The following is a 15,116-nucleotide window of genomic DNA, read 5'->3' as shown; positions in this document are numbered from 1 at the left end:
CATCCTGATCTCACTGTGTGGAGCGATAACATTTCCCCCTTTTTGGGATATTAGGAAATACAGTTCCATATTTCAGCTCTGGAAATCACATTTAATGCTAGGTACCACACTTTTAAAGGGCCGCTGACAAATGGGAACATGTTCAGAGGAAAATGACCCAGATGGCGAGGGAATATGAAACCAAGTTATAAGAGAAACAGTTGGAGGAAGTAAGGAGATTAGCTTGAAGAAGAGATTAACCAGAGACTATTAAAGAGACCACAGTTTTTAGATTCTGGAAAAGATACTACGTGGGCTAGAGATTTATCATTCTCTACCTACTAGAACTTCCCAGAACAAGGGCCACTGCAGGGGAGAAACAGGAAGAACATCAAAAAGAACTTGATAAAAATCAAAGTCATGCCAAAAGGAATGGTCATCATTGGAGGCATCAGGTCCCAAGCCCCACATCTGTGTAGTTCTTCTAACAGAGGACATCAGTCGGTGCCTGCTCACATTTTCCTTACTCCACAGATCTTTCCAGATCCCCCATGGCCAATAACATCTCTTTCCCTTGTTCTCCCTTTATACTTTTTCCTCTCTGAGGTATTTCCGTGGTTGCCTTGTGTTTTAGTTGCACTTACCTATGTCTGTCTCTCAATAGGGTTCTCAACCTTTCGACATAATGTATCCTTTACCTAACACATATTCCGTAACATGCCCCTTCCTATGCTGAACTGAAATTCATAGTTAATATAACCCTCTCCTGTATCACAGAATTCCGAAAATGCAATGTAATGCCCTAGCTGTAATAAAAAGGAGAAATAAAAAGCAAGCGATTTGTCATCACATTACATGTTTTATAGTATCTCCAGGCATGACCACACCAGGAGATGCAGTCAAGGAGGTAGATGAGAATGTGGAGTCTGCATGATTAGGGCAGCTGCAGTGCAGACCGATGCAATGTATCATACGGTAGCTCGAAAACAGTGGGTTTGCTGCCTGTGTGTAATTATCTTTTTTCTCTTTCTTAACTTGTAACTTTTTTCTTTTAAAATATATATAACATAAAATTGGCCATTTTAACCATTTTCAAGTAGACAATTCTGTGGAATTAAGTACATGCATGTTATTGTGCAACTATCACCGCTCTCCATCTCCAGAACTTTTTCAACTCCTCCAATTCTTGATGTAATTTTCTTAAATAGTGAACAGCTAGCTCTTGGGAAACAAAGCAATGTATAGTCTTTGCTCAATTCTCATGGTACTTCTAGTTGGGAAAATTCAATGTGTATATGAAACTTGCAAAAAAATTTTTTTTTGTCCTTCTATGTGAAAGACGATTAGGGTATGAGCTCAAATACTTATCACCTATATGGACATCCAGTGGGATATAAGATAGTGCTTTGTTTTATTAAACAAATATCCCAGATATTTGTCCCAAATATCACAGAATGTCTGTATCTGTGGCACTTGTCTGCTAAGCACAAATAGTATCACCACCACCCCCAGGTCACCATCACAACCAGAAATTATCCCATTAGTTGCCCGACACATTGCCACCATTAAGAATAAGACCACATGGTACGTAAACTCCGGGAAGGCAAGACCCAGTTTTGTTCTCTTGTGGCCTCCTTAGTACTTGGTACAAAAGGCGCTCAGTGTTTGTAAAGTTGCAGTAGAGCAGATACCCAGGTATCCCTCAAGTGTCTGTAACTCAGCTTTTCTAAAACTGAACTGAAGTGTCCTCTTCCTCTTCTCTACCCCCACTCCCAACCTGTCTTACCTCCATCGTTGTCAGTCTTTGCAGCAGTCTAAAACGCTAGCCACTATAGATTCCTCTCCCTCCCTGTGCACATCCAGCCAGTTGCCAGATCATTTTGCTTCTGCCCTTCCTAACTCTGGTGGCCTCTATTTCCCCCACTCCAGCCTCCCTCTATGTCTCCACTCGGCCTCTTGTAATCTCCTTGTTTCCCATTCCCATACTTGCCCCGTCAAATACACGGTGAACTCTGGAGCCTCCACACACATGCCAAGCCCTCCATGCTTTGGGAGCGTAGCTTCCTATGCCTGAAACAATGTTACCTTTTTCACCTAGAAAAACTCTACGTCCTCTGTCAAGACCTGCCTTCAATGTCTCCTCAGCTCTCAGACCTGAGACAGAATCTGTGTCTCTGTTCGTATCTTGTTGTGGCTTTCTTGCATTAAACTTTATTTGTCCACATGCCTGTGGTCTCTGCCAGACTGAGAGTTCCTGGGGCAGAAGCTAAGTGCTCAGGCTTGGGAGACAGTGGCTAGAGTTTGAATGCCACCTGATTTAGCAGTCCTGTGGTCTTGGGCAAAGTCGTTAATCTCTTGAAGCCCCAGTTTTCTTATCTGTAAAATGGGGATAATGTAACGCTTATAAAGTGTTTAAAATAAAGCTTGAAATGTTAACCATTATCATGGGCTTTGTGTCTGGCCAGCACCCCAAAATAAGCATCGTAGAGAAATTGCTTATCAGCCATTTTGAATGAAAGAAAGAAAGAATTGCTACTATTGTTGAATTTGAGATTTTATTAGTCACAAAAGCAGATGTTCTATTTGGCAGTTATAGCCAATTTTGTCATCAATAAAGTTAACCTTGGAAAAAAATATTTTTAAGTGATCTATTTTCCTAACCTCTTTAGATGCATTAAAAAGCATTCATTCTGAAACAGTAATGTGAAAACTCCTGGGCTTGTAAAGTCCATATCTGCTGTGGAAAAACTATATGCCTACAAACTCCCGTGTTTTAGACCTTTGGCTTATGTCTTCCGAAATGTGAAGTTCAGGGAACGTCCACTTCCTCATACTAATCTGGAACAGTAAAGAACAGCCAGCACCACTGGTTTGGTGAGCTGAACTCAGTAACTGCCCTGCGGCTGTCTCACCTTCAGTTAAAAATACATAGTCGTATTCAGCTTATGGCTCAATTGTTTCCTTGCTTTAAGAAGACTTTCTTTTCTCTGTCTCAAGTCCTGCTTGCAGTCTAAAGCTAAATCCTAAATTTTAAAAACTTCCTTAGCTAATACTCTGCTAAATGTTTAAAGCCTGACATTTAATCTCCGAGAACTGAAGCTCTCTGATTTCACTGTTTGCAGCTAGTAAATGTCACTCTAAACATTGTTGCTTTCACTCACACTTAAGCGCTTTCATCTGTAGTGGGTGCAGCGTGTCAGAGAATTCTTTGTGTGCCACTCCAGCCAGGGGAAAAAAAGACTCAGCCCGGCCTTTAAATGGAGCAAAAAAAACTGCTTGGAAGGCAAAGACGACCCTGTTTTTATATGGTGTTTGTGAACACACAATCCTGAATTCTACCAGATACTCTTAAAAAGCAACTATATTAGCTCAGCCTGAACAGGGTCCCCGCTGAGATCATACATGGTTGCCGGCCAGACAGCTCCCCACTCTTTTGTGACTGGAGGGGGACGGGAAGGTAGGGGAAAGGGGTAGGGGATGCTGTCATTAATTTCACTTTTGCCTGCAGGAGGAATCTTGTCATCTTCTGGCTCCCCAAACTATTTTCAACCTGGGTGTTTTATTTCTTAGTTCCTGAAGGCTACTGGCACACAGATTAGCTCTCACTTTTCATCATCTTGACATGAAATGGAAAATCAGTTTGTGGCTATTTTCATAGCCTGTGATTTACTCCTGTTCTTGTATCCATCTCCCCTTCGTGTTCTTTGTTTGGACATAGTTTTATCTCCTGTGTCTGTGGCCTTTTGTTCTGCTGGGATTTTCATGATCCTTCTTCCTTCGCCTGCCTCCTCCCCGTTCCCGCAAACCCCCAGAGCCCTGTTGGGCCTTCGTTCTCTCTTGGTCCCCAGTTCCTTGCCCTGCCCCTTTTTTGCACTTGCTGCTTCTTGCCCGGCTGCCTGTCTCTCCCGTCCCTGTCTGTTCCACACACTGCTCTACTTCTCCGTGTCTTCTGGGTCCATCTCATGTACCTACAGGGCTCCCTCAGCAGTGGCCCACGATACAGCTGAGAACAAGCAGACATGCTGAACCCACCCGTAACCACTCTTGTAGACGAATGGATTACCCGCCAAATTGTTAGGCATACATGTGTTTTTACGGCAGCGGATGCCAGGGCTTCCAGTTTCCTGGCCGCCATGCAGAAGCATGAATTGGAACGTGGAAATAGAACATTCGATGAGAAGCACTAAAGTGGAATTTTAAGGAACCATGGGCTTTTCTGTCAGACATAGATTGAAGTTTCTGTTCTTTTGCTTATTAGCTTTGTGGCTTTGGGCAAATTCATTCATTCATTCAACAGATACTTATTGAGCACCTATGATGTGCCTTGTTTAGTTTTTAGGGAGCCAGTTAATAGCCCTCTGTCTTCCCCTTTTATGTTCATAACCAATTGAGAAATAAGACCTAGAGAGGAAAATATTAGCTTTATCGAGTGATGAAAGCCAGATTGGAGGGTGTGGCTTTGATGTGCAGCCACCCTAGGTTTACTAATCTTCTCCCCTGAATTAGACTGCAGGCCTGCCTCTCTTCTCTACCCAGCACACAAGCCAGTGTAGAGGGTGGGTGTGGAAGAAGGGCTAGCGGGAAGAGAGTGGAAAGGCCCATGGGCTTGGCAGGGCTGAGCATTCTTAGTCTGTTCTCCTAAACTCACTGCTCAGGCAAGCCTGGCAGTCCTCCTCCCCAGGGAAGGGTTGAGTGAGAAGGCTGAGAAAAAGGCACTTTACTCTCCCATCCAGGGAAACAGGAGGGGTGAGTTTTCCCTCTTAATTGTAAGCATTACACTTAATCAGTGATTGCCATAGTAAGCAAAATTAATATTGCTGCTGTGTTTCTTCACCTGTAGAATACAGACAATCATACCTATCTCTTACTGTGGCTGTGGGGACTAGAATGACATGAGATACTATTTACAAAGAATATGAGTCCCTGTAAACTGTCCTGCTTTGGTCAGGACCAGCCTGAAGTACAAATGGTCATTCAGGAATCTGATACGTCTTTGTTGCCCTCTCTCTCTTCTCTTTCTGAGCCCTAATTTGGTCATTTCTCCCCTCCTCATCCCCGTTAAAAAAAAAAAATAGGAAGTGGGAATACCGGTCCTAAAGTTTTGATTTCCAATACACACACTGGCCAAATCTTTTCTAATCCTGGCTTATGTGTTTTAGAAAAACTCATTAATTTGGACAAAGAAAGCATTTAGAACAATTAAGTCTACTTTAGAACTACAAAACCGGTTGTACCTGAAGGGTCACTAAAGTACAATATGTAGTCACAAACAGGTATTATTATTTGTGAAATATATGTCTTGATTCCTCACATTTATTGTTATTATATTAACTTCAATGATACTCGTGTGTTTCTCTTTTACCATAGAAAATAATTGAGGTGAGCCTTGAAACCACAATGATGAAGCTAAGGAGTTTTGGGAAAGATCTTTCAGGGCATTTGGACTTTATGTTCAGCAGGAACATAAAGCAGGAGTCTGTTGACGATAACTGACAACACGATCAGGTTTGTATTTTAGGAAGAAGTCATGCAGCAGCACTTGGAGAGTGGAGTGGAGGAGCAGGAGGAAGCGAGCCCGGGAAAACAGGTGGGAGGCTCTGAGTGAGTCAGGTGACAGGCTCACCTCAGGTAGTGGAGATCAAGGGCAGGGCCACATTGAAGAGGGTTTAGGAACAGAATTGGCAGGGTTTGGGTGAGAGGGGGAAAGAGAGTTGTATCAGATAAAAAGACTGTTTTTTAAAATTACAGGATTTCAAATGGTAGTCCTGCCAGAGGCCCTTTCCCAGCAGGATTAGAAGGTTAAAATGGGGAATCCAGCCTAGGAAGACAGTTGGAGCCAAAAGAAAGATGGAGTTGGCCAATAAAAGGGGTGGACCACTCCCCCAGGAGGGAGCTGGAGAAGGAACCCCCTGCCCAGCCAGAGCTGCAGGGTCTGGCATAACACAGTGATTGCCTGCACTGACTGCAAAGAGAGAAGAGGAGAAAGGAAGGCAGAAAAAGAAGTCACTCTGTTAGGGACATTTGGGGGCCACATGCTTTCGAGAATGTGAGGATGTTATAAACTCTCCTCACTCTTGCATAATTATGTCTACCCAGTTTTGTTTTGTTTTTTTTCAAACACAGATCTAGCAAAAGTACTTCATTAGATACGTTGCTAGATGTTATTTGTATTGTGGACTGTATCTTTATCTCTGGGGTTTTTTAATTGGATTCTTCTTTTGCCTTAAATTGCCTGGGTTAGAAAGAATTCAGTCCCTCGACAGGCTCTCTCCTTGTAGTCTGTTTTTATAGGATGCTACAAGAACTCTTAGATTTTAAAAACAAAGATCTAAAAACTGTGAATAAGAAAAGATCAGTGAATATTCTTGCAAAGTGGAAGGGGAAGGAGAGGGGAATGATTTTATAGCTTTAGAACAGTCCATGATGTTCTTCTCACCCTTTTATATCTATATAGTGTCTAAAGGATTTTCTTGATTGAACATAGTACTCTGGTCCCTCGTAGCAGAGCATTATTGGCATATCAGTGGTGAACATATGCTTTAAATTTTAGAAGTGATTATATAAGGCAGTGAAAAACTATTTCCTCTGTTGAAAGACTAAAACTTTTCTGTTCATTTCATAGTTTTTAAAGACACTCAGTATTGGAGTGGATAGTTTTTAACTAATGACATGTTACAAAGCTTTTGTTCTTATTTGTAGAAGCAGTGTACAAAGCATTGTTGTTGTTGTTGTTGTTGTTTGAGGTATTTTGTGATGCTAAACTGCCCAGCACCACTAGAGATCCAATAGTGAATCAGCAATTTCTGCCAGCTCCCCCTGAGACTTTTTTTAATGTTTATTTATTTTGACACAGAGAGAAATATGTCACATGCGCATACATGAGCAAGTGAGGGGGGGATAGAGACAGAATCCCAAGCAGGCTCCGTGTTGTCGGCACAGAGCCCGATGCAGGGCTTGATCCCACAAACCATGAAATCATGACCTGAGCCGAAACCAAGAGTAGGACTTTACCAACTGAGCCACCCAGGTGCCCCACCCCTCAAAGACTTTTTCTGTGCACCCATTTTGTGCAAAGTACATGATAGGAGCTGAATACAGTACCGTGTTTATGGATTATAGACTCCCTGGTGGTTCACTCATCTTCCCAGGCCCCTGTGCCAAGAAAAATGCCAGGCATCATTCTAATTCCATATACATGTTAATTCACTTAATCCTTAGAACGACCCTATGAGTTAGTTACCTGCCGTTTTTTTTGTTTGTTTGTTTTTTGTTTTTTAGCCCCATTCTGTGGCTAAGAAAATAGGGGCATAAGGAAAAAAATTGACTTGCCCAAAGTTTGATGACTACTAAATGGCTGAGATAGTATTCAAACCGAAATAGTCTGAAACTGCAGCATCCATACTGTAATCATTACACTGTGCTTCCCATTCTGCTCAGGCCATAACTGTTGAATTCGTGAAGAAATTTCTTAATAAAGTCATAACAGGTTGAGAAGCCCAGAGTGATTGGCTGGTGGTAAGCTATTAGAACTGCAACGTGGGTTTTAACACACTTGATTATAATTCACATCAAATTTAAACTTCGCGTCTGTCAGGTGTGTGAATGAGTGCCTTGCTCCAGCTCTTCTCCAGAATTCCCCTTGCCAACATTTCCCCCAACCAAAAGTACCCCGGTTTTGTCTTTGGACCCAGCTCCTTGTTTCAAAGACTCAAGCCGCAAGGAGCTGGCAGGCGAGGCTGAATGGGCTGACAGTCAGTGGGGGCAGGAGTCAGGAATGACAATGTGGCTTGAAAGGCTGCATGGCACTCACTCTCCCTGGAAACGCTCTGTCAGACTCAGGAAGTGTGATTTAATCCTGGTGGAGATAATTCTATTTCATACCCTAGAGTGGATTTCTAACAGAATTTTATTTTCAGTCTCGCCCTGGGAAGCTTTACCAGTAAATAATTTGGAGGGCATTATATTTGCCCTGGTAGCTGAACTACACAAAATAGGGGTTTGTTCTTCTGCCAGCCTACGTCCTGTTCCCTTAAAAGGCTCTTCAGAGGGGACCTGAGAACCTGCTGCCCCGACAGAAGATGCCTGGACCGTGGCCCAGCAGTGCCCTCCGCAGGGTTTGGGGGAGGAGGGAAGACTGTAATGAAATCAAAAGAGCCACTGTTGATCTTGAAAGAACATCAGCCGTACCGATGACACAAGGATTCTTTTCCCCCGTCAGCTCTGAGACCCATCTTTTGGTATTTGTTGTGAGGCAACCCTAGGCAGAGAGACTAAGGAAAAAAAAATAGCAAATATGCATAAGGGACTTGCTGAGTTCTAAGTGCTTTGTAGGCCTTACCCCACTTAGTCCTTATGTCGAAAGCACTGCTTGAATCCCCCTTTTATAGATGATGAAACTGAGGCACAGAGAGGTGAAATAGTTCCCACCAGTTCACACAGGTAGGAAGTGGCAGAGCCAGGATTCACTCCCAGGCAGTGTGGCTCCAGAATCCATGCTCTCACCTCGAGTCATGCCCTTTCCTTGGACTGTCAACTGCTCGGAGACACCATCTTGTTCGCAATTAGACAGAAACTATTGTTTCAAAAAACAGGGGCTCCATATTTGAATTAGCAAACCCAGAGGTTTGGTATTCTCTCCAGAGTGGTTGAGAATCTCTTCTTTAACAAGATTTGGCTTTGGGTCAGGCAGGATATTTCTCAGATTACCTGCTAGATTAAAACCTGTCACCCCTGCCCTTGAGATGACTCTGGCACAGCCCCGCTACTGAGGTCCCGCTTGTCCAGCGGGTCCTCCTTCCCAACAACCCAGGTTGTTATGCCAAAAAGCAAGCAGCAAACCATTCCCCACGTCTGCACAGATGCTCTTTTAGCCCAGGTGAAATGGGGCCCCTTGGCAGCTAAGATGACTTTGAGTGACAGAAGAGATGCTGCCTGGCCACCTGCTACCTCCCTATTTAATGTCCCTTTCTGTCCTCAGGTGCCTTCTCTGTCTCCTGTCCTTACTCTCAGAATGCTGTTAACTAATCCTTTGTAAAGCATTAACTGATAATTAAGGAGCTAACTTCAAGTCCTTTGAGATAGGTCTCCTCCCTATCTTAGGCTACTTGATTTTGAAGAGTCTAGCCAACAGAGTTCTGGCAGTTCTCTCTGCTAGTAGGAAGCTTGGACTCACTAAAAAACTCCTCCAGATGAGTTCAGCTGCACTCCTGCCCCCAAAGTGGTCTTGCAGGATGAGAGAGAGGATGGCCTTTGATGGATCACAGGTAGCCACATCTCCTTTTCCCTTAGCACACACAGACCCCTTTTGCAGGAATAAATGTAGATGGGGTGCCAACCCCTTCTTATAGTATAGAACAGAGGTTTATAAGCTATAGCTTGCACCAGAATCACATGGGAGCTTGTTTAAAATGCATATTCCAGGATTCTGGACCCAGAGATTCTGCTTTAGAAAGAATACATTTTGGGCAAGTGCCCCTGGGTGAATGTGATATGGAGGCCTGAGAAATACTAGCATAGAGTCATCTCTCTACTTGCTGGTTTATTTTTTTAAATATAATTTATTGTCACATTGGCTTACATGCAACACCAGTGCTCATACCAACAAGTGCCCTCCTCAATGGCCATCACCCGTTTTCCCCTCTCCCCTACCCCCATCCACCCTCAGTTTCTTCTCTGTATTTAAGAGTCCCTTGTGGTTTGCCTCCCTCCCTCTCTGTTTGTAACTATTTTTTCCCCTTCCCTTCCCCCATGGTCTTCTGTTAAGTTTCTCAAGATCCACATATGAGTGAAAACATATATCTGTCCTTCTCTGACTGACTTATTTCACTCAGCATAATACCTTCCAGTTCCATCCATATTGCTGCAAATGGCATGATTTCATTCTTTCTCATTGCCAAGTAGTATTCCATCGTATATATAAATCACATCTTCTTTATCCATTCATCAGTTGATGATGGACATTTAGGCTCTTTCCATAGTTTAGCTATTGTTGAAAGTGCTGCTATAAACATTGGGGTACACGTGCCCCTATGCATCAGCACTCCTGTATCCCTTGGATAAATTCCTCATAGTGCTATTGCCGGGTCATAGGGGTAGTTCTATTTTTAACTTTTTGAGGAACCTCCACACTGTTTTCCAGAGTGGCTGCACCAGTTTGCATTCCCACCAGCAGTGCAAGAGGGTTCCCATTTCTCCACATCCTCACCAGCATCTGTAGTTTCCTGAGTTGTTCATTTTAGCCACTCTGACCAGCATGAGGTGGTATCTCAGTGTGGCTTTGATTTGTATTTCCTTGATGATAAGTGACATTGAATATCTTTTCATGTGTCTGTTGGCCATCTGGATGTCTTCTTTGGAAAAGTATGTATTCATGTCTTCTGCCCATTTCTTCACTGGATTATTTGTTTTTCTGGTGTTGAGTTTGGTAAGTTCTTTATAGATTTTGGATACTAACCCTTTATCCGATAGGTCATTTGCAAATATCTTTTCTCATTCTGTCGGTTGCCTTTTAGTTTTGTTGATTGTTTCCTTTGCAGTGCAGAAGTTTTTAATCTTGATGAGGTCCCAGTAGTTCAGTTTTGCTTTTAGTTCCCTTGCCTTTGGAGATGTGTCGAGCAAGGAATTGCTGTGGCTGAGGTCAAAGAGGTTGTTGCCTGCTCTTTCCTCTAGGTTTTTGATGGTTTCCTGTCTCACGTTTAGGTCTTTCATCCATTTTGACATTTATTTTTGTGTATGGTGTAAGTGATCTAGTTTCATTCTTCTATATGTTGCTGTCCAGTTCTCCCAGCACCATTTGCTAAAGAGACTGTCTTTTTTCCTCTACTTTCTGGTTTAAAGGGGCCCTCTCTGAATGGAACTGGGATAAACTCATTGCTTCTCTCAGCCCCTGCTAAGGTACTTGTCTTCTGAGTCTATAATACGAGAGAGTCATTAGTGCAGTGAAACATACTTATTAACAAAACTCAGCTAAAGATTCAAGTCAATGAAAACCTCAAAAAACACCCTGATCTTGATAAATGTGTGATGGACAATGAAAGGAAAATAACTTTTGAATACCTGAAAACAGAGTGAAGCACATGTTCTTTGGAAAACCTTTACAGCTTATTCAAGATGTAGAGTCCAGGCTTGGCTACAGAGTACCGTGTTTATCCACAACAAAGTACAACTACTTAATGCATCTAAGTTTGTTGAATATTATCATTTTGCCTCTGTTTCATTGTCTTAGTGTCTCTCTCTCTTTTACACACACACACACACACACACACACACACACACATGCACGAACACACAAGGAGAATATCGGAAACAAGTGCTTTTATGTATCCTTTTGACTCAGAATTAAAGAACCAGATAATCCCCTATAAAAATTCATAAACATTTCTTTATACATAGGTTAAAGATATTGCGGGTTTAGTTCCAGGCCACAGCAGTAAAGCAAATACCACAATAAAGCAAGTCAAATGAATTTTGTTGGTTTCCCAGTGCATATAAAAGTTCTGTTTACACTCTACTAATATTCTGCTAAGTGTGTGATAGCATTATATCTAAAAAACAAACAGTACAAATGCCTTTATTTAAATATACTTTATTGTCAGGGCGCCTGGGTGGTTCAGTTGGTTGAGCGTCCAACTTCGGCTCAGGTCATGATCTTGCGGTTTATGAGTTCAAACCCAACATCGGCCCTCTGCTGGTAGCGTGGAGCCTTCTTGGTATCCTCTGTTCCTCTCTCTCTCTGCCCCTCCTCCACGCTTTCTCTCTTTCTCTCTCTCTCTCTCTCTCTCTCTCTCTCTCTGAAAAACAAGCATTTAAAAAAATAAATACACTTTATTGCTAAAAGATGCTACGTCATCAGAGCTCTTAGTGAGTTGTAATTTTTTTGCTGGTGGGGGGTTTTGCTTTGATGTTGCCTGCTGCTCACTGATCAGGGTGATAGCTGTGGAGGCAATTTCTTAAAACAAGACAACAATGAAGTTTGACACATTGATTGAATCTTCTTTTCATGAATGATTTTTCTGCAGCATATGAGGCTGTTTGCAAGCATTTTACCCACAGTAGAACTTCTTTTAATGTTGGAATCAATCGTCTCAAATCCTGACACTGCTTTATCATGTAAGTTGATGCCATATTCTCAATCCTTTGCTGTCATTTCAACAGTCTTCACAGCATCTTCACCAGGAGTAGATTTCATCTCAAGAAACCACCGTCTATGCTCATTCATAAACAATTCCTCATCCGTGAAAGTTTTATCATGATTACAGCCATTCACTCACATGTTCAGGCTCCACTTCCCATTCTAGTTCTCTTGCTATTTCTACCACACCTGCTGTTACTTCTCTCACTGAAGTCCTGAGCCCCTCCAAGCCATCCACGAGGGTGGGAATCAACTTCTTCCAAACTCCAAATCATGTTGACAATTTGACCACGAATCATGAATGTTCTTAATGTCATCTAGAATGGTGAATCCTTTCCAGAAGGTTTTTAATGGACTTTGCCCAGGTCCACCAGAGGAACCATATATCTATATCTTTATGTGTTGTGTTAGGCATGAAACAACATTAATCTTGTTCTACATCTTCCAGGCTCTTGGGTGGAGTGAGTAGTAACTCAATGTCAGTGAGTAGTAATATTTTGAAAAGAATCTTTTTTCTGAGCAGGAATTCTCAACAGTGGGCTTAAAATATTCAGTAAATTATGTTATGAACAGATGTGCTGTAATCCACGCTTTGTGGTTCCATTTCTAGAGCACAAGCAGAGTGGGTTTAGCAAAATTCTTAAGAGGCCTAGGGCTTTCAGAATGATAAGTGAGCAGGGTGCCTGGGCGGCTCATCAGTGAAGTATCTGACTCTTGATTTCAGCTCAGGTCATGATCTCATGGTTCATGAGCTCAAGCCCCACGTTTGGCTCTGTGTTGACAGTGCTGAGCCTACTTGGGATTCTGTCTCTCTCCCTCTCTCTCTGCCTCTTCTCCACTTGTGCACTCTCTCTCTTTCTTTCTCTCTCTCAAAATAAATAAGTAAACACTAAAAAACATATTTAAAAAAAAAATAGTAAGTGCGCATTGGCTTCAGCTTAAAGTCACCAGCTGGATCAGCTCCTAGAGAGTCCTCCTGTCCTTTGAAGCTTTGAAGCCCGGTATTTGAAGCCAGGTATCTCTAGCAGTGAAAGTCTTAGATGGCATCTTCATCCAATAGAAGGATGCTTTGTCTACATTGAAAATCTCATATAGTGGAGCCCCCTTCATGACTTGACTTAGGTAGGTCTTCTAGATACCCTGCTGCAGCTTCTACATCAGCACTTGCTGCATTACCTTGCACTTTTATTTACTGAAATGGCTTCTTCCCTTAAATCCCTTGAAACAACTCCTGCTAGAATTAATTGCTTCTCTCATTTCCTACCAGTGTTCCTATTTTAGGAAAGAGTCATTAGTGTCGCCTTCAGCCTTCTTAGAATCGAAGAGAGTTGGGGTCTGGCTCTGGATCCGGCCTTGCATTAAGAGAATGTTGTGGCTGGTTTGATCTTCTATCCAGACCACTAAAACTTTATTCATATCAGCAATAGGATTGTTTTGCTTTCTTATCATTGGTGTGTTCCCTGGAGTAGCACCTTTAATTTCCTTCAAGAACTTTTCCGTTGCATTCACAACTTGGCTAACTGTTCGGCAACTTTTGGCCTATCTCGGCTTTCATCATGCCTTCCTCACTAAGTTTAGGTCATTTCTAGCTTTTGATTTAAAGTGAGAGACATGTGCCTCTTCCTGTCACTTGAACACTTGGAGGCTCTGGTAGGGTTATTAATTGGCCTAATTTCAACACATTGTGTCTCAGGGAACCAGAGAGGCCTGAGGAGAGGGAGAGAGATGAGGGGAACCGCTGGTTGGTGGAGCAGTCAGAACATAACACATTTATCAGTCACGTTTGCTGTTTTATATGGGTACAGTTTGCGGCACCTTACAACAATTACAATAGTAACATCAAATATCATTTGTCACAGATTGCCATAATAAATCTAATAATAATGAAAACATTTGAAATAGTGCAAGAATTACCACGATGTGACCCGGAGACCTGAAGTGAGCAAATGCTGTTGCAAAAACAGCACTGTTGGACTTGGCTCGACGCAGGGCTGCCACAGACCTTCAGTTTGTTAAAAACAAAAGCAAAAACAAAAACCACTGTATCTGCGGAACATAATAAAGCAAAGTGCAGTAAAACAAGATATGCCTGTAGTGCAAAAATAATCTGTGCATAAATTATCTAAGGAGAACTGCTGACTAGATCATGAAGACTATCACTTATCTAGTTAAGAGAGGGCCTTGACAGAAGTCAGGAATTATATAACTGCTCTGATCAAGCCAGTTCTTCCTGTTTAGAAAGGGTACTCCCTTTTCTTATAAAAATGTTAACCATTTTTTTCTATTTAATCTGCTGAAAGCCTTTCCTAATCCATCCGAGTCCAGTGCCATGTTCTGGTCTGCCACTTATGTCTCTATTAAAGCTATAAAATATTAGTAACAGTTGTCAGAATTTCACCTTCAGTTAAACTCCCTGAGTCCTGTCTGCCCTGGAGCCCTCCTTGCCTTTAAGCCTACTTCCAGCTAATGTCAGATCTGGTTAACAGGTGCAGGGCAGAGCCAGACTGGGATGGTGGACAGGAGAGACTCGTCTTCTAGAAGTTGGGTTGGAGTCTTCAGCTGTATGATCTTACATAGGTCATTTCATTTCTCTGTGCTTTAGTTTTCTTGTCCAGAACATGAGAGCAACAGCATCCACTCCAGAGAACAATTGTGAGGTTTAAGTGAGGTAATTATGCAAAATGTCACACAGGTCCCGTGCCTGGCAATAGTAGGTGCCTGTAAAGGTCGAGGTCTTGCCCTTCTTTCTCAGGCAATAGGGAGAGGATTGAGCTAAATGACTCCCAGAGGCCGCATCTAGCGCTAGCCATCTGCTTCTGGGAGAGCAAGTGAGTATAGGGTGCAGGGAAAACAAAGGAAAAAATACTGACCTACTACGATTCAAAGATCTCTGTGAAATCATTTCAGACCATGGAAAATACAGTGAAAACAAACAAACACCAAGAAGGCAGGAAATGAACGTCACCTTGACTGTTTGGTCCTGAGAACCGGAAAACTAAAAAATTCA

At 42.4% G+C, this 15,116-nt stretch overlaps 1 protein-coding gene across 2 annotated transcripts in view; it reads left to right on the top strand.

Moving 5' to 3' along the window:
• Positions 1-15,116, top strand: part of ALG14 (ALG14 UDP-N-acetylglucosaminyltransferase subunit) — a 102,817-nt gene that overhangs the window by 74,305 nt on the left and 13,396 nt on the right. The window contains exon 4 of one of the 2 annotated variants that reach the window (XM_042952956.1): positions 5,347-5,484. The exons of the other annotated variant lie outside the window; for it this stretch is intronic. Coding sequence (XP_042808890.1) covers positions 5,347-5,472 — 126 coding nt within the window. The 3' untranslated portion in view covers positions 5,473-5,484. The remainder of the gene's footprint in view (positions 1-5,346; positions 5,485-15,116) is intronic. 2 annotated transcript variants of the gene reach the window in all.

The sequence above is a fragment of the Panthera leo genome, chromosome C1, assembly GCF_018350215.1.
Source record: "Panthera leo isolate Ple1 chromosome C1, P.leo_Ple1_pat1.1, whole genome shotgun sequence".
NCBI classification, from domain to species: Eukaryota; Metazoa; Chordata; class Mammalia; order Carnivora; family Felidae; genus Panthera; species Panthera leo.
Note: the sequence above shows the minus strand (reverse complement) of the source record. Positions and strands in the feature narration are given on the sequence as shown.